Here is a 24,761-nt window from a genome sequence, read left to right as displayed (position 1 = left end):
TGCTGAGTTCTATGTAATCCTTCAACAGTCAGAATCTCTGGCTTCAGTCCTCTCTTCCAGAAAATGAAATTAGATTATATGATTGATAAGATTGCTTGAATTTCTAAAGAACACTATGCAATTCTGGAGCGCATGAGGGAGTATTTTTTGGAATTAAAGACTACTGACCTAACAAATACTTCTTAAATGGAGGAAAAAACATTTTTCATTTTAAGCAGACTCTGTAGAGAAAATGTCTATTGTTTTAAAAAGAGGCAAGACTTCAAATGAAGGACCAGTGTGACTCTTAAGATCTAATGACTCTGAGTTCTGATTACAGCGGAGTTTGCAAACCAGTGCAGACATGCAAAACAGATGAGCATGGTGATCTGTTCACTGTTTTAAAGTAAACAGAGAAAAAGTGAACAGAACTAAGTAGCTAATTGGTGTTGGTTTACCAGTTGTGGAATAAGTGTCATGAGAGTACAAGTTCTTTTCAAGAGGAGATAGAGCTATAGGTGAAGGTTCCCTTAGAGTAAAAGCTGAGTGACAGAGAGAGGCCTAAGTACAAGAAATATCTCTAAATCAGCTTATGGCAGGAGTAAGGAACAGAAAATTGAAATGATGGGCCTGGAAGCACTGTGGAGTGGAGCTATTAGGCTGCATCCGCTGTCATTCTATTGATCTCTTGGATTGATTCCATTTGTCTCTTGGGCCAGGCCAGTGTCTCCTGACTGTTTCATCTATCTCAAGCATAGTTTTTTCTTTTTGTTTTAAAAGATTTATTTATTTATTTGAAAGTCAGAGTTACACAGAGAGAGGAGAGGCAGAGAAAGAGCGAGTGAGAGAGAGGTCTTCCATCCCATGGTTCACTCCCCAGATGGCTGCAATGGCCGGAGCTGCACCAATCCAAAGCCAGGAGCCAGGAGCTTCTTCCTGGTCTCCCACATGGGTGCAGGGGCCCAAGGACTTGAGCCATCTTCTACTCTGTTCCCAGGCCGTAGCAGAGAGCTGGATAGGAAGTGGAGCAGCCAGGTCTCAAACTGGTGCCCATATGGGATGCCGGCACTTCAGGCCAGAGCATTAACCCTCTGTGCCACAGCACCAGCCCCTCTATTTTAACATTCTAATCTTCACTGGCTGTTCTGCTCCTTTCCTCCACTTCCCAAGCCTTCAGAAGAGTAGATTTGGGCATGTTTTTGTCACTGAAAACTTCTCTTTTTTGACAGATTAAAATTTATGTAGTACATGAGGTAGGTGTTTAATCAGCAGTTAAGATTCTTGTGTTCCACGTCAGAGTGCCTGTGTTCAATACCAGGCTCCAGCTCCTGTCTAGCTTCCTTTGGGAAATAGTAGTGATGGCTTAAGTGGTTGGGTGCCTGCCACTCACACAGGGGACCTGGATTGGGTTCCTGGCTCCTTGTCCTGATCCTGGTCCCAGCTCAGTTTGGGATGTCCAGGCATTTGGGGAGTGAACCAGCAGATGAGAGCCTGCTCTCTCAACTAAATTTTTTTAATTATGTTGTACAAATCTTAGAGGAAGAATTCACAGGATTTTGTTGGTTGTCATACCATCCAAATGATTCTTAAGATCATGCACCGAGGGGGCTGGCCTTGTGGCATAGCAGGTTAAGCCATCGTATGCAATGCGGGCATCCTATATGGGTGCTGTTCTAGTCTCGGCTGCTTCACTCCCAATCCAGCTCCAAGGCCCAAGATCTTGGGCCCCTGCCACTCACATAGGAGTTGTGGGTGGAGTTCCAGGCTCCTGGCTTTGGCCTGGCCCAGCTCTAGCCTTTGGGGCCATTTGGGGAATGAACCAGCAGATGGAAGATCTCTCTCTCTCTCTCTCTCTCTCTCTCTTTCTCTGTAACTCTTTCAAATGAATAAATTTGTAAAAAATTACCTATTGAAATATAGGAGATTCCTTTGAGCATAGCTTTTGCTTAAAGTGGATGGGTTCCAGTGCCCTTGTATGTAGTGACAATGTCGCTGCCTCCCTTCACCCGTTAAGCACCTGTTTTCTTTCTTTCTTTTTTTTTTTTTATTTTTTGACAGGCAGAGTGGACAGTGAGAGAGAGAGACAGAGAGAAAGGTCTTCCTTTTGCCGTTGGTTCACCCTCCAATGGCCACCGCGGCCGGCACGCTGCGGCCGGCGCACCGTGCTGATCCGATGGCAGGAGCCAGGAGCCAGGTGCTTTTCCTGGTCTCCCATGGGGTGCAGGGCCCAAGCACTTGGGCCATCCTCCACTGCACTCCCTGGCCACAGCAGAGGGCTGGCCTGGAAGAGGGGCAACCGGGACAGAATCCGGCGCCCCAACCGGGACTAGAACCCGGTGTGCCGGCGCCGCTAGGTGGAGGATTAGCCTAGTGAGCCGCGGCGCCGGCCTAAACACCTGTTTTCTTTATGCAGTTGTCTTTAAATTTATTTTCTATCATTCTGTGTAAAATAGATCGTGAGATCATGGGAAACCTATTTCATTTTACTTTGTAATTCTAGAAAATGGCAAAAGATGAAACCAACTTTGATTAATAATGACATTTATAAGTGTTAAAAACAGCATTCGCATATATGTAGTGAAATATATATTCTTCTCCTCAGAATTATGTCTTCTTTTTTGAGAGCTGAGAAACTAATTTGCAAATTGCTAAGTCTTAAATGTGTTGTTGACTCATGGTTCCTTTAACTTGTTTTTATCTTCTTGATGAATATGTTGCAGGTCACCGTGGCTCCATCTGAAATTCCTTTAAGGATTTAAGCTGGTTTTGTAATTAAAGACACGTATATCTTCTTTTCAAGTTCAGTGTTCGGCAGGGTTCTGGTTTAAGCTTCCCAGCAATGTACACTGTCATGTCAGAGTGGCCTCTTTCAGAGCCGTGGCTGCTGCAGAACTTCTGAATCAATTGAATGAACAACACTTGTTGCTAATCCTTTTCAGTCTGGGAAAAAAAAAAAAAAAAAAAAAAACTAGGTGCTAAATCCCAGGCTTGCTTGATAGTATGAAGATCTTAAACATACCACAATATGTTATGCTCTAACTCTTTCCAAAAATATCAGATTTCATGGGGCCTCTGCTGTGGCATAGTAGGTTGAGCCTCAGCCTGTGATGCCGTAGTCCCATATGGGTGCTGGTTCAGGTCCCAGCTGGTCCACTTCAGATCCAGCTCTCTGCTGATGATTCTGGCTCCTGGCTTCAGATCCGTTCAGCTCTGGCCATTGCAGCCATTTGGAGAGTGAACCAGCAGATGGAAGACCTCTTTGTCTTTCCCTCTCTCTCTAACTCTGCCTCTCAAATAAATAAATCTTTAAAAAACATATCAGATTTCAAAATTTAGTGTAGTTGATAGAAAACCTCTATTTAAATATTAGCTTTTTTCAATGATTATGTATTGTGAATTTTTATTTATTTACTCATTTATTTGAAAGTCAGAATTAGAGGGAGAGAGAGAGGGAGAAAGAGAATCAATCTTCCATCCATGGGTTTACTCCCCAAATGGCCACAATGGCCAGGGCTAGACTAGGCCAAAGTCAGGAGCCAGGAGCTTTATCCAGGTCTCCCACATGGGTACAGGGGCCCAAACACTTGGGTCATCCTCCACTGCCTTCCCAGGCTATCAGCAGCTGGATCAGAAGTGGAGCAGAACATATGGGATGTCAGCACTGCAGGTAGTGGCTTAACCTGCTACTGCACAGTGCAAGCCCTGTGATTGTATTTTATAGTATTATAAAAGCACATTGAGATAGGGTTCTTCAATCATGTGTTATGGTCTGGCTCATTCCAAATATCCTAAAACAAAACCTCATCTGAAAGGGCCTTATATCCTATAATTGAGACAGCTATGGAAAGAGGTTAGGCAGTCGCCTATAGAAATCCCATTCCAGCATATTATATCAGGATTCCTTTTTTGACTCGTAACGAATGTGCACCTTCTGGTAGATGACTACGTATTCTGAAACTAGGCGTTCACTTTTCACCCACTCAGTCAGCCTTAAATCTCTCTCTCTCAAAAAAAAAAAAAAAAAAAAAAAAAAAAAAAAAAAACCCCAAAACAAACAGTAGGGTGTCTGTGTTTTTGCATTAAGGAAATCTTCAAACATATTCAACAGCACTATGAATATGTCCATGTGTTGTGGTTCTGAGGGTTAAGCCAGTGCTGTTTGGAGTCCTACTGCTCTGCTTCCAGTCCAGCTCCTGGCTAACACAGCTGGGAAGGCAGTGTAACTGGCACTCACGTGGGAGACCCAGATGGAGTTCATGGATCCTGGCTTTGGCCTGACCTGGTCTCTATGGCCATTTGGGGAATGAGCCCAGACATCACTTTTTTTACATATAAATTTTTATGGACTTTTTTTAGGTTTTTAATGTAAGTAGTAATTTGAAACTAAAAGTTGTTCAATTTTCTTTGTTTTTGCTTTGTGTTTATAATTAATATGGTTCCCATCCTTGTTTGATGCTGATAAGTTTAGTTTTCCTAGATTCACTCTCATCTCTCCTTGACTGCCTCCAAAACCTTATTTTATTCTTTTCATAGCCAGCAGTAATTATATTGGCTCCAGTATAAAAAGAGAGCATGACACTGCACAATTTATGCGTTTGTGTAAGTGATTTTAAAACTGCTTTCATTGACCATTTGTGCTTCTTGGTGGTCAGATCACTACTGTAAGATTTGTGCTTTGGGCATAAGTCACCACTCCCCAGTTGCAGACTTTACTAATTAGCACCTGGGAATGGGGTGGATATGTTGAGCACAGGTTAGTACAAAGGACTGGGTCAATGGGAAAGACTCAAGCAAACATGACTTAGATTTTATTAGAGTACAATATTATTTTGGGTAGATGTTGCAGCACAGCAGGTTAAGCTGCACTTGGGACTCCATCATCGCATATTTGAGTGCTGATTCAAGTTCTGGATACTCCATGCTTCCATTCCAGCTTCCTGCTTAAGTACCTGGGAAGGCAGCAAATGAGAGCTCAAGTACCTGGGACCCTGCCACCCACATGGGAGACCCAGATGGAGTTCCTGGCTCCTGTCTTTGGTCTAGCCTAGCCCCGGCTATTGTGGCCATTTGGGGATCGAGCCATTGGATGGAACATCTTTTTCTGTCTCTCCCTCTCTCTCATTCACTCTGCCTTTTAAATTTTAAACACACACACAAGATAGTCCCATACTTGTTTATGCTCTGAAACAGGGATACATTGACTACCTTTAAAAACGTAAGTGAAAAGATGGGGGTGAGAGGATGATTTTGCGTTGCCACTTTGCATCTGTTGCTTATGTACTCAAACCACCCTAATGTCATCTTTGAGATCCTCATTCAGTGTCTAATATCTTTCCAGCGGAACTCCCGCCGCCATATACCGCCATTGCTAGTCCAGATGCCAGTGGTATTCCAGTAATAAACTGCCGTGTGTGCCAGTCTCTAATCAATTTGGATGGCAAACTTCACCAGCATGTGGTTAAGTGCACAGTTTGCAATGAAGCTACGGTAAGTGGAGATTTTCATTAATAAAAGCATAAATTGTTATCTGACATTTTATTCTCATGGGAAATACCTCAAAAATATTTCTAAAAGGTAGATATGGGTTGGATACAAATATGGGAATCTGTTTTGACTTTTCTTTTATCTGTCTCTTTTTATCATACAAAGATGTCTTCATGTGTTTAAAGCTGACCTCATTAAAAAAGCTTCACGGTGAATTTAAATAAAATGACAGTTGACTCTTTACTTTGTAAATTGAGACTGACTATGGCAGTTGTTCTGTAATTTTCTTCACGGATCTCCCCATATCACCACTGAATATATTCTGGTTTTCACTAAAATGAAAATATGCCAAACTTCACTGTAAGGATGGATTTTGTTCTTATGTGGAAAATATTTAAACTTAAGTTTATAGGATATCAGTATTGTTTTTCTGGTCTTTGTGATTATGCATTTATTATTGACATCTGTGCTGAAGTATTTACAAATAGTTTGACCTTTTATTTCATTTATTAGATATTAATTTAGTGAAATGTTAAAAAAATTGAAGTTTTTTAAACTGAGCTTTCTGAAGAGCAACTAAATTTTAAGCAATATTTTTACCATTTCAACTAGTAAGCTGATAAGGCATATACTGGTTTAGATGAAATACTGTTCTACTTTCATCGTTAGGTTTATTATTAATTTCATTTGTAATTAGTAATAATTCATTACTAATTAAAATGTAAAATATAAAAATGAAATTATTTTCTTCAGGAAAGTCTAAGAAAGCCAGTCATTATTGTCTCTAAAAACTGTAACACATAGATACTGGGCTTTTTATGTTTTGTAGACAAGTCACAAAACCTTAAGCATGAAGCGATATATTCCACTTTAAATACTTTTTCTCTAAAGGGGCATCATTTGTAGAAAAACTTTATTGTACAAGTAGATGATACTATAAAACTCACTGAGCACTGATTAGTAAATTGAATTGGCGTTAACTTCTTCAGTGCTGTTTGTGTAATTCACAAGTGAATAGGAATTGTTAGACATAAGTAGCAATAAAAAAAAACTGCCTTCCAGATTTTCTTGGATTTGACATTAGTGTTATTTTTTCCTCTTATTGCTCCAGCCATACCAACCTTTATTCTTTAATGAGTAGAAAAAATGTTTTAAAGTTTTATGTTTACACTGGGAAGTAAACCCAGACTTCTAGGACATTTATGCGGGAATCTCAAAGTCCCTGTGGATCTAGCAAATGGTCCATCTGTTAACTTAGGAGTGATGAGTTCATGTAGGATCAGTGGGATTTGGCTCTAAATAAACTGCTAATCGACTTAAGGACACTTGAACTGAAATTTTTAAATAATTCTTGCCCTTGTGTAGTAAAGAAATGTAAATAATTATGAAAACTCTAAAGAAAGTGAATACAATCGGATTGCCTTGTGTGGAATAGGTAATATCATAGCAGAAAAAAGTGAAAAAAAAATAAAAAGACATTGAGGAGTACCTTAACATCTTGCTTGTTAAAATTTAAAGTGCAATGTGATCTTAAATTTATGCATGAAGAAGTGTTAGTGGACTAGGACTTCTTTGTAGAATTGCTAGGTTGAAAACAATAGTGTGGTGGGCTTGGATCCAGAAACAGTTCCCTTGTGTCCACTGCCTCTGTGCTATGTTCAGTTTTACTATGAGTCGTTCTCTTCCCATCACCTAAAACAGGGTATGTGTGTAGCCACCCTCCTGTGTAGCCACTTTGATAGGAACCTGATCCACCTGTGATGGAAAAGTGAAACACAATAAGGCTAATACAAGTCCTTTTTGTTTCAGTAGGTTGAATTGGCAAGGGAAGTAGGTACTGTCTGTGTGTATGAGAAAGAGAAAAAAATATGGAAAAATGCTAGCAAAACTTGGAAAACAGAATTTATGGTGAAATGGGTGAAGATTTCTAGGACAATGTGCGGGAAATCTGAGAGGTGCTGGGGAAGGTAGCACTAGTGACTGTGTAACTGATTAGGAACCTGGCCTTCTGAGGCTGAGACTGGAGTTTGAGTCCTCGTTCCACCACTTAGCGGCTGTACTCGTAGATCTTTGGGGACTTCTCCTAATTGTGGTTTCCTCACGTAAATGGTATAATACTATCTACCTCATGGAGTTTCTTGTTGGGACTACAGGAGCAAAGTGCTGATTTTATTGGCCATATGTAAAGTGTATTTTCCCAAGTATGAATTTTAAAATGTATGTGTGAGGATACTGCCTTCCACCCCCGCCGCACTTCACTGCAGACCAGATGTGATATGAAATCAGCTGGCACTGAGACCCAGGCTTGAAATCTTCTTGTTCATTTGTCTTGTTTCACAGATGAAGGAACTGAGCTGTAGAAGTGAGACAGGAATGAAATATTAAAAAAAAAATAAAAATGAAATATAAAAACAAATCCTGTCATTTTTCAGGCATACAATTACTTAATGGTAAATTCTGAATATATAAAAGTTAACCCAGTTTTTTTTTTAATCTTTATAGATACTTCAGATATACATTCTGAATGTTTGTGAATTTTAGATATTCAGATTTAGTTGTCTATAATGTAGCAAATTAGGGGTGGCTTATTGCTAACACATATATGTACATGTATTTCTACTAAGGTTATTTAAAATTTTTGAAATCTATTTTTTGATATACTAAGACACAGAAAAATTAGAAAAATAATATCAATATTATATAAAGAATATATTGATATATTTATATAGTATATAATTTATTATATAAATATATAATAAAGATCTAGTTATAGATCTATAATATTTATAATACATAATATTAATTAGTATTATAGATCATAAAATTAATTGACCATATTAATATAACTAATATTATACATTACATAATTATATATTAATGTTAAAATTATGTGCATTATAATTATATAATTATATATATAAATATATGATGTATTACAATTATGTAATTATAATATATGCTTAAAATCATAATATATAATTAATATTATATAGTAATATAATATTAATACATAAACATTATATATTATGCATTATATAGATATTGTATTATATATTATATTTATATGATATTAATATAATATATAAATCTGTATATAAATATTTATATATAAATCTATATATAATTCCCATATGTTCATTGCCCACATTCCCCAAATAACAACATTTTACTATATTTAGCTTTATCTCTCTTTAAGGAAATAATATTTCTTTTCACATTCTTTTAGGATAAGTGCAGACCTGGTACTCTTTCACCCTCAAGACATTATAGTGTAAATTTCCTAAATGCAAGAACATTCACTCATACAGTCACAGTGCAATTACCAAATGCAGGATATTAACACTGATACAATACTATTATCTAATATTTTTACTTAAATAATGTTTACCTAATTGCCTCATTAATATACTTTAAGAAGCCCATGAGAGTATTTCAGGCATGGAAAGCCAAGACACTCTGGCAGAAAAAAAAATGACCTAAATGAAAGATCTCTGTGAGTGAGATCCCAGTGGAAAGAACGGGACATCAAAGAAGGAGGTAGCTTTCTCTGAAGGAAGGAGAGAACTTCCACTTTGACTATGACCTTGTCTAAATAAGATCGGAGCTGGCGAACTCAAGATGCTTCCATAGCCTTGGCAGCTCATGACAAAAGCCCAGGGTGATTACTGACGCCATAAACTAGAGTGTCAAATTGTTAAGTCAACAACAGGAGTCACTGTGCACTTACTCCCCATGTAGGATCTCTGTCCTTAAAGTGTTGTACTATGTGAATTAATGGTGTAAATAGTACTCAAACAGTACTTTATACTTTGTGTATCTGTGTGTGTGCAAACTGTTGAAATCTTTACTTAATATATACTAAATTGATCTTCTGTATATAAAGATAATTGAAAATGAATCTTGATGTGGATGGGATAGGAGAGGGAGCGGGAGATGGGAGGGTTGCAGGTGGGATGGAGGTTATGGGGGAAAAAGCTGCTATAATACAAAAGTTGTACTTTGGAAATTCATATTTATTAAATAAAAGTTAAAGAAATGTACTTTATGAAAAAATATTCTGGTCCAGAATCACATATTGCATTTGGTTATTGATCTCTTTGATATCACTTTATCTGAAACTTATTCTTTCTGTGTCTTTTATTGACTTGACATTTTTAAGGACTAAAGGCAAGATATTTTTCAGAATTTCTATTTCTTTCAATGCATCATACATTATTTAGTTAAATAAGCTTAAATTCTGTTGCTGCAAGTATTATTTTCTTTGGTGTTATTTATTCTTGCTATTGAATTTGCTGTAAAGTTTTTTTAAGAAATCTAATATTAAGAATTATTTGCAAGTTCTTAGGTTAAAATGTGCTGCAAATGAATCATTTCACATATTGTAGTAAGTAAAGTTTAAGAGAAGTTCAAATTTATCCAGTTTTCCTCCTTCCCCACTATTCTTAGTGAGCATACTCTAATCAGACAAGCACAAGAATCCTCTGAGATGGTTTGAATCTGAGTAGACATGTACTTTGTCTTAAGAATTTAAAGGGAAAACAACTCTTTGTGTTCATTAAATATTCCTCCCAAACCAGTGTGAACTAATTTTGAAATATGCCCTTAATAGGTTAATCCCTAAAACCCCGAAATTTCAGAGTTCTTGCCAACATTTGTGTTATTTTAACTACTTACCTACACTTTTCCTTATTCTGTACTTTGATAGCATGAGGGGAAACCTTAGTTTTAAAGAAATCATTTCGTTCTTAAACAAAAATGAGCTTTAGCAATCTGTACTTTAGTTAATTTGTTTTGTTTGCATTTTCTCTGCTTCTCCAGCCAATCAAAAACCCACCATCAGGGAAGAAATATGTTAGATGCCCTTGTAATTGTCTCCTCATTTGTAAGGACACATCTCGGCGAATAGGATGTCCTAGACCCAACTGGTAAGAGATAAAGATTTATTCTTGCATTCATTTGTTCATTCAACTATAATTCATGTAAGACTCATTATATGCCAGGCTTTGTTCTGATTGAGTCTTTGTCCTCAAAGCAATTACAGACCCTAAATTATTTTTTGTTAAAGGAATGATGTGTTATGAACTTAACTGGCATAGATACTTATAAGATGTAATATTCTTGAATTTATCATGTTTTCTTCATGTTATATAAGTACTTAGTGTACTGTAATCAGTGACTCATTGAACCTATTTTAAAATACTCAGTTTGAGATAATGAATCATGTGGACATGTTTCAGTTGTCATGTGTATCTCATTATATGCTACTCTGGTCTCTACTAAGCATAATGTATACAATACATTTTGAAATTATTTTCCCAGGTTAAATGCTATTATAGATGTGTGCACATACCAGTATATAAAGAACTTAACTATTTTTTTCCTATGATCTCTCGGACTTTTTGATCGTTACTCATATCTATCATTTGATGTTAGACTGGAGAATATAAAGAAAAGGATGCTCCCATTTTGCTTTTTTTCCATGTATGATTAAGTAGATATCAAGGAATTCTGGAATGCTAAGAAATCTAGTTGCGACTCACCAGTTTGGTACCTTCATGGCACAGACACATTTTAACTGTAGAATGTTTTTAACTTACTCAGTCTTCTATCAAACTCAAGTCTTTTTTCCCTGGATAGGGAATGAAAATATTTTCTGGGTTGAACTTATAAAAACTTAGAAATGTCAGGTAAGTGATTCCTAAGGTCACCGATTAGGACCAATGTATAAAATATAGTTTCCATTCCTGTTTAAGAAAACTGATTTTTTTTTGCCCCTGATTGATTACTATGACTTTATGGTATTTTTATTCCCAAAGATTGACACTCATTTCACTTAGTTTATAAAATAAATAATAACTGTACATATTTTCAATTATATATCCCATGTGTTTGGCCATAAGCTATGAGTTTTGCCCTGAGTCCGTCTGGAGGATAGTGAAGTTGTTTCCTTTCTATTTCCACAGTAGACGCATAATCACCCTTGGCCCAGTAATGCTTATTTCTGAAGAACAGCCAGCTCAGCCTGCTTTGCCAATCCAACCAGAAGGTACAAGGGTTGTGTGTGGACACTGTGGAAACACATTCCTGGTAAGCAACTGGACTTTTGTCATGGGTCATCAATCTGTAAATATAGGTCACAATTTTATAGATTTGGCTACTACTTACAGTTTCATAGTTGTGTTCAAGGACACATTGATCAAAATGTTAAAATAGAGCCTTACTTAGGAATATAGATAATCAGAGATGCAGAAAGGGAAGTAGCATCTTTTGTGATTTAATTAAAAAGCAAAACCTATGATTCATTCAACTGCAACAAGGAGTCTCTCCAGGTGGGACAATGAGAAATAGTACCATTTTCTCCAGGCTGAATCTTAGACGTACTCTTGCCCACTGGGCAGAAGCTACTGCTTCATGACTTCCAAGACTCAAGAAAAGGTCTCATTATAATTTATCAAAAATATTCCAGCTTTTAAAATTATTCTTGAAGTAATGACAATTAGCTGTCATACTCATAATTAATAAACCACTGGATAAGATATATGTGAATTAATGGTAAAGCTAGTATTCAAACAGTACTTTATACGTTGTGTGTCTCTGTGAGTGTAAACTGTTGAAATCTTTACTTAGTAAAGTGGAAAACCACTATAATCCAAAAGTTGTACTTTTGAAATTTATATTTATTAAATAAAGGTTTAAAAAAAGAAAAAAAGAGTATATACAATTTGACATGAGCAGAAGTTATGGAAGTAGTTGTAATATTTCTAACTTCAACTCAAAATTTGATTTAAAAAAGTAAATTTCATAATGAATTACTTTGTCAGAAGGGTAAGAACAGAATTTCTTTTGTTATTGACCATTTATAGGAGACACAAGATTTTCTTCAGAACTTGAGTATTTAAGGTGACTTTCAGAAAGTAGCATAGGGGGTCAATAAACCTGCAGTCACTAAAAATGGATAGGCCTAAGAAAGTGTAGGTCATTTGTTTTATTCTCCCTTCTAATTTTTACTTGCACTAAAGTAAGTCATGAACATATTCTAAATGTCAGATTGGGCTGTAATCTCATCACGCTGACCCACAGTTACCACCCTTTAAATACTTTCAGCTCTTCCAGCTGCACTGTTATTGATTCCTATGTGTTAACATTGTCTGCTTATCCTTCTTCTCTTTGGTTAAGAACATTTTAGGTATTACCCACCACCTTCTAATATTTAACTTGTGGATTTAGTACTCATGCCTCCTACTCTATTCCTTTCCATACTTTCAGTGGAATTATATTTTGTTCCATACATGTTTAGTATTCATTTACTTTCTTATGCCTAAGTATTTTTTGATTAGATAAATTACATTCACAGCTAAGCGAAGTAGTATGGTACATGTGTCTTATATGCTTTTCATATTTTCTTGGATTTATGAATAATTTCCATTCCCTTTTGATTTTATTTTCTACATACAAACACTAGTTCTTCCCGTATTCTGTTATAGATAGAAAACCCCTGTCTAAATGGTCAGATGCATCAGAGAATCTGTTATGTCGGCTCTCTGCTGCACAGCTGTCATCTTGGGAGCCTCCCTCCCCATCATGCTCAAATTCCCTCGGCCTCTTTCCTGTGTCAGATCCCATGCTGCGCTCACAGTGTTTGGCTTCTCCTTCGTGTTGGTGGAGCTTACCGAGAAAAGATGACTGAAAATAAATTTGAGCCCTTTTTTTCCTAAACCTTTTCAAATCAACTTCACATTCATCCCATATAATTTGCTTAGCTGTAGAATACCAGCTTGCCAGCGTTTCCTCTCAGAAATGTAAAGGCTTTCCCACGCTGTTGATGAGAAAATCAGCGGCTGTTCCGACTCTTCATCTTTTCTATATGATGTATGTTTTCATTTTTATTTCTCTTATTTTCCTCTTTCTTCTGTGATTTCCCCCCATCTTATTAAATATCACGAGGCTATACCATGATCTTTTGTAATTCATTGTCTGGATGCTCAGTGGGCCTGCCAAACAGTTCAGTCTGCTTTCCCTGTGTCCATTTTCTTAGAGCTCCTTGTGTTAGACCACCTGGATGAATCCATTCTCTCTGTCTCTCTCTTTTTCTTTTTGATTTTGGCTTTTTAATTTGCTTACTGGGAAACTTCATCTAGATCTTCTAAATTTAATTTAAAATTTTCAGGTCAGATGATCTAACTTAATTTTTAATTTCCAAGAGCCTTCGTTTGTTCTCTGATTTTTTTTCCATTTAAAAAAAATTTTTCTTCAGATTTTTCATCTACTGCTTCACTCCCTGAAATACCTATATATATCTGGGGCTGGGCCAAACTCAAGCCAGAAAGCCAAGAATTCTTTGGTTCTCCCACACGGGTGGCAGGGACCCAAACACTTTTTTTCCCCCTAAATATTTATTTATTTATTTATTTGAAAGGCAGAGTTAGAGAGAGATAGACAGAGAATCTTCCATCTGCTGGTTCACTCCCCAAATGACCTCCATGGCTGGGGCTAGGCCAGGCTGAAGGTAGGAGCCAGGAGATTCTTCTGGATCTCTCACGTGGATGTAGGGGCCTAAGTACTTGGGCCATTCTCTGCTGCTTTCCCAGGTGCATTAGCAGGGGCCCGTATTGGAATTAGAGCAGCCTGGACTCAAACTGGCACCCATATGGGATGCCAGCACTGCAGGCAGTGGTTTTACCGGCTACACCACGGCACTGGCCTGGGATCCAAGGACTTGAGTCATCATCCACTGCCTGCTAGGGAGTGTGTTAGCAGGAAGCTGGAGTGGGAAGTGAAGCTGGAACTCGAACTCAGGCATTCTGATATGGGATGTGGCATCCCAAGCAGAATCTTAAAAACTGCACCAGACTCTCCTGCCCTCTTTTCCATACCATCCTCCTATTTATGACACCTTTCTGAAACTATTGAGTATTTTTTCTGAGATATCGTTCTTTTGCTGTGCCTTATCTCTGTTTTCTCCCCTCTTTTTCTGTTTGTTTTTCTTCATGACAGTTTTGTTCACAAGTTTATTTATATTTGGGAATAAGTTGTGGGGAGCAACTCGGACTAGACTAAGTTACTGGAATTAAGACTTATTCTATGCATCTGCTCTCCCACAATATGGCGGTAAACAACTTCTACGCAGCTGCCTCTCGCCAACTTGAGTGATCAGCAGGAGCTAATCCTGCTCCTGATTGGAGGAGAGCAGCGTACTCGGCGTGTGGGTGGCAGAGTTGGGATTGGTGGAAGAGGACTATAAAGGAGGAGAGAGACAACATGCACCAGGAACATCTAAGGGGAACATCCGGATAACATCTGAGCAGCACCCGAGAGAGCCGGCCAGCGGTGTGCCTCTCCCCCGCAGAAGTGGGGAAAGTGGTAGAGGGAACCGTCCTTCCACGGAGGTGGAAGGGACGGTAGCCAACCTGGGAAGGACCAGCAGCAAACCCGGGAAGGGCCGAGCAGACAAAAGAACAGCGCAGGGTCCAGTGTCGTTTCCCCGTGAAGAGGGGGAGCGACATAAGTCACTGTTTGGAATCTCTGTACACACAGGCAGGGGCTAGTTTCCCCTTGCTTCCCTTCCTCCTGCTTTTTTGATGAAGAACTGTAAACCATTAGTATCAGCAAGTCTTGTTAGGGAAAATGTCTGGTGGAAAGATCCTCTAATTTGTTGAGAGATAAGCCTGGGAGATAAGATTCTAGCTGCAGAGAGAGGTAATAGCAGTGAGGATCTTACCTTTTGTTCAGATTGTAGAGTTCAATTTAATGCCTTTGTGTTTAGAGTGGTGTTTATTCCTGCCTTCTTCCATGCTTGGAGTTTCTAAGAGCACAGGTTCCCTAGTCCAGTAGCATTAGAATAAATCACTCTTTTCATTTTTTTTTTAAGATTTTATTGATTTATCTGAGAGGTAGAGTTACAGACGGTGAGAGGGAGAGACAGAGAGGATGGTCTTCCATCTGCTGGTTTATTCCCCAAATGGCTGCAATGGCTGGAGCTGAGCCGATCTGAAGCCAGGAGCCAGGAGCCAGGAGCCAGGAGCCAGGAGTCGGGGGCTTCTTCTGGTTCTCCCACGTGGGTGCAGGGGCCAAAGCGCTTGGGTCATCCTCCACTGCTTTCCCAGGCCACAGCAGGGAGTTGGGTCAGAAGAGGAGCAGCCCAGACTAGAACTGGTGCCCATATGGGATGCTGGCACCACAGGTGGAGGATTAACCTGTGCCACAGAGCTGGCCCCAATCACTCCTTTTTTGAATATGTTGGGGAAGGGTAGTTTTCTGGTTCTGTGGTAAAGGGAGAGAGTTCACAAGCATTACTCCTTTTTTTTCCCTAGATTTATTGGAATATAAGCAACAAACAGAAATCATATACTCGTACATTTAAGGTGTACAAGTTGGTGTTTTGATACCTGTATGCATTGTGAAATGTCTGCCACAAGCAAATTAATATTTTGCTCACCTCATATAGTTATTGTTTGCATGTGTGATGAGACCTTTAAGATCTGTACTCTCAGTAAATTTCAAGTAAAAAAATGAGTTTTATTAACTATAATCATCACATTGTATATTAGATCTCAGTAAACTATTCATCATGCCTAATTGAAACTTTGTACTTTTTAACCCACATCTTCCTGTTTCCCTCTCCATCACACCGTTCTACCTTCTGCCACAATGAGTCTGACTGTTTCAGATTCCACTCAGAGGCACAATCATGCAGTGTTCTTCTTTCTGTATCTGGTTTGTTTTTACTTAGCTTAATGTCTTCCAGGTTCATCCATGTTGTCATATATGACAGGATTTCTTTCTGTTTTTTTTTAATGCTGAAAAAGAATTCACTGCATGTATGTGCCACAATTTCTTTATCCATTCATTTACTTATGAGCTCATATATGCTCATTTTAGTCATATTTGGAACAGGAAATGTATATACATGCATTTATTCAACTTGCTACATATACACAGAATTGTTAGAATTTTTCTAATCCAGAAGAACACGGTAAAAACCTTCCTTGCTTTTAAATTTCATCGATTAAATCAGCAACTGAGCATACAAATTAGAAAATATACACGGTGGGATGGGTAACAGATTTTCATTTTAAAAATTGTAATATATTGACTTTGTAGATGCCAAGCATATTCATTGTTAACTATATGGGGAACATATTATATTCCTTTTCTTTCTTATATTTAGATAACTAAATTTTGAAATTATAATTTATAAATCTAGATAGTTTTTTTCAACTTACTTCATCTGCCTTCCACAATTACCTTATATTCTGCTCTGTTCTGTTTTATATTCCAAATCCTTGCCAATGTATGATCCCTGTAGCCACATTACAAATGAGCTGATTTCATTATTGAACAATATAGATTGAGTATATGCTAGGCACTGGGTTAGGTACTAGGGGAACAATGGTGAACACAGTCTCTGCCTTTGTGGTATTTTCTAATCTAATAGGCAGAGACAGACAATTTAAACAAGAATTATATGAAATGTATTTAGACCGAGTAGGGAAAGACAGAATGCATTAGTGTATACACAGATCACCTAGCCTGGAGGACATGATGTTTTTCTAAGAATATTGGAAAGCTTTAGTAGAGCTTGATGCTACATTCTGTTTATACGAATGCTGTGCCTAGAATGGATTGCACAGGAGCAAACTTGAAGAGGTACAAGATGGGGTGTTTAGCTTTATTATTCAAACAAGTATTGATGATGGTCAGGAATAACATGAAGAATATGAGAATTGCCATACTATTAATAGAGTGGAAAAGACAATGACCAAAAATGGGAAATTAAAGATAACTGTTGCAAAGATTTATATTTAATATTTTGGAATAATCTGTCAGTGAATTCTAGAGATAATCTGAGAGTTTAGAAATATGTGTGTGTGACATGATTTTTGTTATTATTTTTTCTTTTTTTTTAGAATTTATTTGAGGGAGGGAGAGAGAGAAATAGAGGGAGAGGGAGAGAGAAAGAGAGAGAGAGAGAGAGAGAGAGAGAGAGAGAGAAAACTCTCATATGCTGATTCACTTTTCAAATGCCTAAAACAAACTGGGGTGGGGCCACGCAGAAACTTGGAACTAGGACATCAATTCAAGTCTTCTAAGTAGATGGCAGGGATCCAACAATCCCCACTGCTTCTCAAGGTTTGCATTAGCAGGAAGCTGGAATTAGGAGGTGGACCCAGGAGTTAAAAGTAGGTACTCCATGGCTGGCGCCGCGGCTCACTAGGCTAATCCTCTGCCTTGCGGTGCCGGCACACCGGGTTCTAGTCCCGGTCGGGGCGCCAGATTCTGTCCCAGTTGCCCCTCTTCCAGGCCAGCTCTCTGCTATGGCCCGGGAGTGCAGTGGAGGATGGCCCAAGTGCTTGGGCCCTGCACCCCATGGGAGACCAGGAGAAGCACCTGGCTCCTGGCTTCGGATCAGCGCGGTGCGCCGGCTGCAGCGCGCCAGCCGCAGAGGCCATTGGAGGGTGAACCAACGGCAAAGGAAGACCTTTCTCTCTGTCTCTCTCTCTCTCTCACTGTCCACTCTGCCTGTCCAAAAAAAAAAAAAAAAAAGTAGGTACTCCAGTGTTGGAAGCAGGCAGGCATTCTTCACTGGTCTTTTAACTGCTATATAAAATTTTTAAATTATTTTAAAAACTAATTTATACAACTAGGTACCTCTCCAGTTATTAAAATAATATGCAAGCCAGAGATTAACTTCTAATTTAACATGATGTTCAACGAGTGTTATAAAAAAAGAGAAACTGTTCCTAAACAGTCAAGACAAGGGCTGTTCAAAATCATCACATCTCAAAGTGTCAATTTCACATCTATAGCTTAACCTTTAGGTGCTCTATTAGTTACACAGATCAGTAAGAACATAGGATATTTGTCTTTTGGAACTGTCTGGTTTCACTAAGTATGATGTTTTCCAGTTTCATCCAATTTGTTGTAAACAAACAACAGTATTTCATTTTCTTTATCATTGGGTAGTATTCCATAGTGTACATATCCCATAATTTCTTTACCTAGTCTGCAGTTGAGGGACATTTGGATTGATTCCATTTCTTAGCTATTGTGAATTGAGCTGCAATAAACATGGGGGTACTGGTAACTCTTGAATATGCTGATTTCATTTCTCTTGGGTAAATTCCTAGGAGTGAGATGGTTGGCTCATATGGTAGTTCTATATTCAGATTTCTGAGGTAACTCCTTACTGTCTTCCACAATGGTTATACCAGTTTACATTCCCACCAACAGTGGATTAGAGTACCTTTTTCTCCACATCCTGGCCAGTGTTTGTTGTTTGTTGTTTGTTGATTTCTGTATGAAAGCCATTCTAACAGGAGTGAGGTGAAACCTCATTATAGTTTTGATTTGCATTTCCCTGATGGCTAGTGATCCTGAGTTTTTTCAATGTGTCAGATTTTGCCATTTGGATTTCCTCTTTTGAAAAATGCCTAAGTCCTTTGTCCATTTCTTAACTTGGTTGTTTGCTTTGTTGTTTTTGAGTTTCTTGAGCTCTTTATATATTCTGGTTATTAATCTTTTATCAACTGCATAGTTTGCAAATAATTTCTCCCATTCTGTTGGTTGCCTCTTTGCTTTGCTGAATGTTTCTTGTGCAGTGCAGAAGCTTCTCAGCTTGATGTAATCCCATTTGTTAATTTTGGCTTTGATTGCCTGTGCTCCTGGGTCTTTTCCAAGAGGTCTTTGCTTTTGCCATTGTCTCTTGTAGGGTTTTGTTCTTTAATAATTTGATGGTATAGGGGTTGACGCTGTGGTATAGTGGGTAAAGCCACCGCCTGCAGTGATGGCATCCCATATGGGCACTGGTTTGAGACATGGCTGTTCCACTTCCAATCCAGCTCTCTGCTATGGCCTGGGAAAGCAGTGGAAGATGACCCAAGTCCTTGGGCCCCTGCACCCACATGGGAGACCCGGAAGAAGCTTCTGGCTCCTGGCTCCTGGCTTCAGATTGGCGCAGCTCTGGCCATTGCAGCCATCTAGGGAGTAAACCAGTGGGTGGATGACCTCTCTCTCTCTGCCTCTCCCTCTCTTTCTCTGTGTAACTCTTGACTTTCAGATAAAATCTTTAAAAAAATAATTTGATGATGTTAGGTCGTAGATTTCATTTTATAGGTCTTTGATCCCTTTTGAAAAGATTTTTGTATAAAGTATAAGGTAGGGGTCTTGCTTCATACTTTTGCAAGTAGAGATCCAGTTTTCCCTTCACTAATTTTTGAAGAGACTATCCTTTCTCCCGGGATTTATTTTAGCTCCTTTGTCAAAGGTGTTGGTTGTAGATGCGTGGGTTGATTTCTGGCATCTCTTTTCTGTTTCATTGGTTTATCCATCTCTTTTTTACAAGGCTGTTCGATGAAAACTGCCCTGTAGTATGTCTTGAAATCTGGTATTGTGATGCCTCTGACTTTGTTTTTGTTGTATAAGATTGCTTTATCTATTTGGGCTCTTCTTTGTTTCTATATGAGTTTCAGCATCATTTTTTATATATTTGAGAAGAATGTCCTTGGTATTTGATTGGTATTGCACTGAATCTGAAAATTGCTTTCAGTAGTATGGACATTTTGATGATATTGATTCTTCTAATCCATGAACATGGGAGATTTTTCCATTTTTTTGTGTCTTGTATTTCTCCCTTTAATGTTTTAATGTTTTTATGTTTTGTAACTCTAATTGTAGAGATACTGGTTCAAAAATATTGGTTCATAATATTCCAAGGTATTTAATTTTTTTGCAGCTATTGTGCATGTATTGATCTTAGAAGTTCTTTCTCAGCTGTGGCATTGTCTGTGTATGCAAAGGCTATTGATTTTTGTGTGTTGATTTTATATCCTGCCACTTTACCAAACTCTCCTTTGAGTTCCAGTAGTCTCTTAGTGGAGTCTTTTGGATCCCCTATATATAGAATCATGTCATTTGCGAATGGGGATAGCTTGACTTTCTCCTTCCTAATTTGAATCTCTTTGGTTAATTTTTTGGCATAATGGTTCCGACTAAAACTTCTTGGATTATATTGAATAGCAGTGGTTGAGAGTGGGCATCGTTGTCTGGTTCCATATCTCAGTAGGAATGCTTCTAACTTTTCCCGATTCAATATGAATGGGGTTATGGCCATGGGTTAGTCATAATTTGCCTTGATTGTGTTGAGGAATGTTCCTTCTATACCCAATTTGCTTAGAGTTTTCATCCTGAAAGGATGTTGTATTTTATCAAATGCTTTCTCTGCATCCACTGAGATAATTATATGGTTTTTGTTCTTCATTTTTTTAGATGTCATGTATTTTACATTGATTGATGAGTCCCTGCATACCAGAGATAAATCCCAATTGGTCTGGGTGAATGATGTTTCTGATGTGTTGCTGGATTCAATTGACTAGTATTTTGTTGAGAGTTTTTGCATCTATGTTCATCAGGGAAATTGGTCTTTTGTATCTTTTTGAGTTTTAGGAATTAAGGTAATTCTGTTTTCATAGAAGGAGTTTGGGAGGATTCCTTCTCTTTCAATTATTTTGAATAGCTTGAGAATAGTTGAAGTTGGTTCTTTAAATGTCTGTTAGAATTCAGTAGTGAATCCATCTGGTCCTGGGCCATTCTTTATTGGGAGGGTCTTTATAACTGATTCAGTCTCAATTTTGGTTATTGGTCTGTTTAGGTTTTCTATGTCTTCATGGTCAATTTAGGTAGATTGTATGTGCCCAGGAATCTATCCACTTCTAGGTCTCACGAGTTGTTGGCATAAACCTCTTTGTACTAATTCCTGATGATTCTTTTTATTTGTGATGTCTGTTGTTACATTTCCTTTTTCATCTCTAATTCTATTGACTTGGTTCTTCTCCCTCATTTTTTTGGTTAGTTGCACCAAAGATGTGTCAATTTTGTTTAGTTTTTCAAAAAACCATCTCTTCGTTTTGCTGATCTTTTGTATTTTTTGTTTGTTTCAATTTTGTTTATTTATTCTCTAATTTTAAGTATTTTTTCTTCTACTAATTTTGGGTTTTGTTTCCTGTTGTTTTCTAGGTGCTTGAGGAACATTGATAGCTCCTTTATTTGGTGCCTCTCCAATTTCTTGATATAGGCACCAATTGCTATAAACATTCGTCTTAACACTGCTTTTGCTCTATTCCAGAAGTTTTGATATGTTGTATTGTTGTTTTCATTCATTTCCAGAAATTTTTGATTTATGATTTGGTTTCTTCTATGATCCACTGTTCATTTAGGAGTATGTTGTTCAGTTTCCATGTGTTTGCTTATGTTCTAAAGATTCTTGAGATGTTGATTTCCAACTTAATTTCATTGTGGTCAGAGAAGATACATGGTATGATTTCATTTTCTTTTGAATTTTCTGAGACTTGCTTTGTGGCCTAGCATGTACTGTATCCTAAAAAAATTTCCATGCACTGGTGAGTAGAATCTGTGTTCTGCAACTGTAGGATGAAATGTTCTGTAGATATTCTTTAGGTCCATTTGGTCTATAATGTTGATTAACCCTGTTGTTTCCTTGCTCATTTTCTGTCTGCTTATCTGTCCATTGCTGAAAGAGGGCATTGAAGTTCCCCATTACTATTGTGTTGGAGTATATATCTCCCTTTAGATCCATTAACATTTTTTTAAATACCCAGGTGCCCTGTAATTGGGTGTATATACATTTATTATAGTCACATCTTCCTGTTGAATTGATCCCTTAACCATTACATAGTACCCTTCTTTGTCTCTTTTAACAGTTTTTGTGTTAAAGTCTATTATGTCTGTTATTAGTATAGCTATACCAAATCTTTTTTGGTTTCCATTAACATGGAATATCCTTTTTCATCATTCCTGTCATGTATGGATTTCTTTAATTCATGGATTTGCTTGTGCTTACTTCTGAGGTATCCTACGATCAATTTTTTGAATTCTGTTCCTGGTATTTCTTTAATCTCTTCATCTCCACAGTCTAATATTTAAGTGTTGTGTTCCTTTGGAGGCATCATGTTATCTTGTTTCTTGAATTCCTGCATTTATCTTTATGCAGTTGTAGAGACTCTTGATTTTTTTTCCTCTGTGATGGCTTTTGTCTCTGGACTATTCCTCTGTGGCTTAGTGGAGTGTCTGTTCTTTCAGTGAATAACCAGAGGCATGTGCTGGGTGTAGCCAGGGAGCTCTGTTCAGTGCTCCAGGATGAGGGAAATGTCCAACGTAACCCCAAAGTTTTTTTTAATCAGAGGGGCGGGTTGTTCAGCTCTGTTGCCATAGTCTCACACTCACCTCCTTCTCCAAGGAAACCAATGTCCAAGCACTAGCCCCAGTGGGTGCAATATTCATCCATGCTGCCACAAGAACCACAAAAGGATCCATGCAGTTCTCATTGTGAGCACAGATCCCACAGTAATGACCCTCTTCAGGCAATCAGGGAGCTAATCAGGGAGCCTTGAGTGTGCAGAGTCACCAACAGTGACTGCCCAGAGACTAAGCCACACCCTATGCCCTCCCACTCAGCCACAGTGTTTTCACTGTGTGTCCCAGAATACAAGGCTCCCAACAGTCAAAAGTGCCTAACCCCCTGTCAGTTCTCCCAGCCAGACTTAGGTGTCTCAGCTGGTTGGTGAGCATGCAGACACAAGCTGGTGCATCTGTTACGTACATCCAAAATGACACCTGCCCTCTCTCAGCCAGTTACAGAACACCAGTGCCGGGTGGTCCGGTAGAGAGAAATATGCCTCCCTTTTTTTTTCCCTGTAGGTTGGCAGGTACACTGTCCCGCACAGGACTCCAAGCCAAACTCACACCAGGCTCTTCCCACAGCTTTATCACCAGTGGCTTGGGCTACTGCAGTCTGGTCTCACCTCACTCTCCAAAGCTGGTGCTGACACTCTCGGCTGCTGGGGTCTTGAGTTGTGCGTGTCCACACCCTCCATGTAGATTCACAGTGTCCCTCCAATTTGCATGTTTTCTCTGCAGTTTTCTCCCTAACTCTTCCCTGAGAGTATGCTCTCTCCACTTTTATCTGTCTTCCCCTAGACTAGAGCAGCAAGCTCCTTCCCTATTCTGCCATCTTGGAATCTCCTGAGATTAACTTCTAAAACTTGTTCTTTTTTACTTAATCTTCAGTGCAGACAAGTGAATCATATCAGCACAGTGATTATGATTAAAAATTTTAATTTTTTTAAAAAGAAATGACATTTTCAGTTAAAATATGATATTTTAATATGGTTGCAAAGTTTCTGGAGATTAAAGTTTTTGATGATAGGGGATATAATAAATACTTAGAGGGTGAGTTTTGCTTTTTAGAGTTTCAGATTAATTAGAGATGCTCGGTGCTATGAAGAATGTACTCACTACAGAGCTCTTAATTCTGACTTACAGCCTTATCCTTGTTATTATGCTGATCATGAATAATTGTATATTCTTTGTAGTAGTTTCTTTACTCTTGAAACTTTGACTATTAGGATAATTCACTTGTTTATTCCCTACTTTGTTTCAAACTTGGTTTTCAAGGTCTAAAAATCTATTGAGAGCCGGCGCCGTGGCTCAATAGGCTAATCCTCCACCTTGCGGCGCCGGCACACCGGGTTCTAGTCCCGGTTGGGGCGCCGGATTCTGTCCCGGTCGCCCCTCTTCCAGGCCAGCTCTCTGCTATGGCCAGGGAGTGCAGTGGAGGATGGCCCAGGTGCTTGGGCCCTGCACCCCATGGGAGACCAGGAAAAGCACCTGGCTCCTGGCTCCTGCCAGGATCAGCGCGGTGCGCCGGCTGCAGCGGCGGCCATTGGAGGGTGAACCAGCGGCAAAAGGAAGACCTTTCTCTCTCTGTCTCTCTCTCTCACTGTCCACTCTGCCTGTCAAAAAAAAAAAAAAAAAAAAAAAAATCTATTGAGACAAGTTAAAAATATATATTAATTTCAAAAGGATTGAAGATAAAATACAAAAAATGTCCAGAGAAATAGAAATAGTACAGAAAAAATATGAATTAATGTATAATACTTATTCCTGAAGAGTTGAAAAAATTAGCTCTGAGTTTTCTAGAATCATGAAAAGAGAAAATATCCTAGCACATCATCCCATATACTTTAAGTCATTTCTAGATTACTTATAATATCCAATACAATGTAAATATCATGTAAATAGTTGCTGATTATATTGCTTAGGGAATAATGACTAGGATAAAAAAGTCTGTGGGTGTTCAATGCAAATAGAGATTTTTTTTTCCAAGTTAGTTGAATCCATGGATGCAGAACCCACTGATAATAAAGGCCCACTGTTAGGTTATATGCAAATGCTACATGATTTCATATAAGAAACTTTAGCATCCTGGTATTTTGGCATCCATG

The 24,761-nt window shown here is 38.3% G+C and overlaps 1 protein-coding gene across 1 annotated transcript in view; it reads left to right on the top strand.

Moving 5' to 3' along the window:
• The window catches only part of PIP4P2 (phosphatidylinositol-4,5-bisphosphate 4-phosphatase 2), a 71,060-nt gene that overhangs the window by 25,154 nt on the left and 21,145 nt on the right, over positions 1-24,761 (top strand). The window contains exons 2-4 of the mRNA XM_002710684.6: positions 5,318-5,466; positions 10,282-10,388; positions 11,427-11,550. Coding sequence (XP_002710730.1) covers positions 5,318-5,466; positions 10,282-10,388; positions 11,427-11,550 — 380 coding nt within the window. The remainder of the gene's footprint in view (positions 1-5,317; positions 5,467-10,281; positions 10,389-11,426; positions 11,551-24,761) is intronic.

The sequence above is a fragment of the Oryctolagus cuniculus genome, chromosome 6 (assembly GCF_051225735.1).
Source record: "Oryctolagus cuniculus isolate XC-2025 breed Fujian yellow rabbit chromosome 6, ASM5122573v1, whole genome shotgun sequence".
NCBI classification, from domain to species: Eukaryota; Metazoa; Chordata; class Mammalia; order Lagomorpha; family Leporidae; genus Oryctolagus; species Oryctolagus cuniculus.
This window is presented reverse-complemented; position numbering and strand designations above follow the sequence as displayed.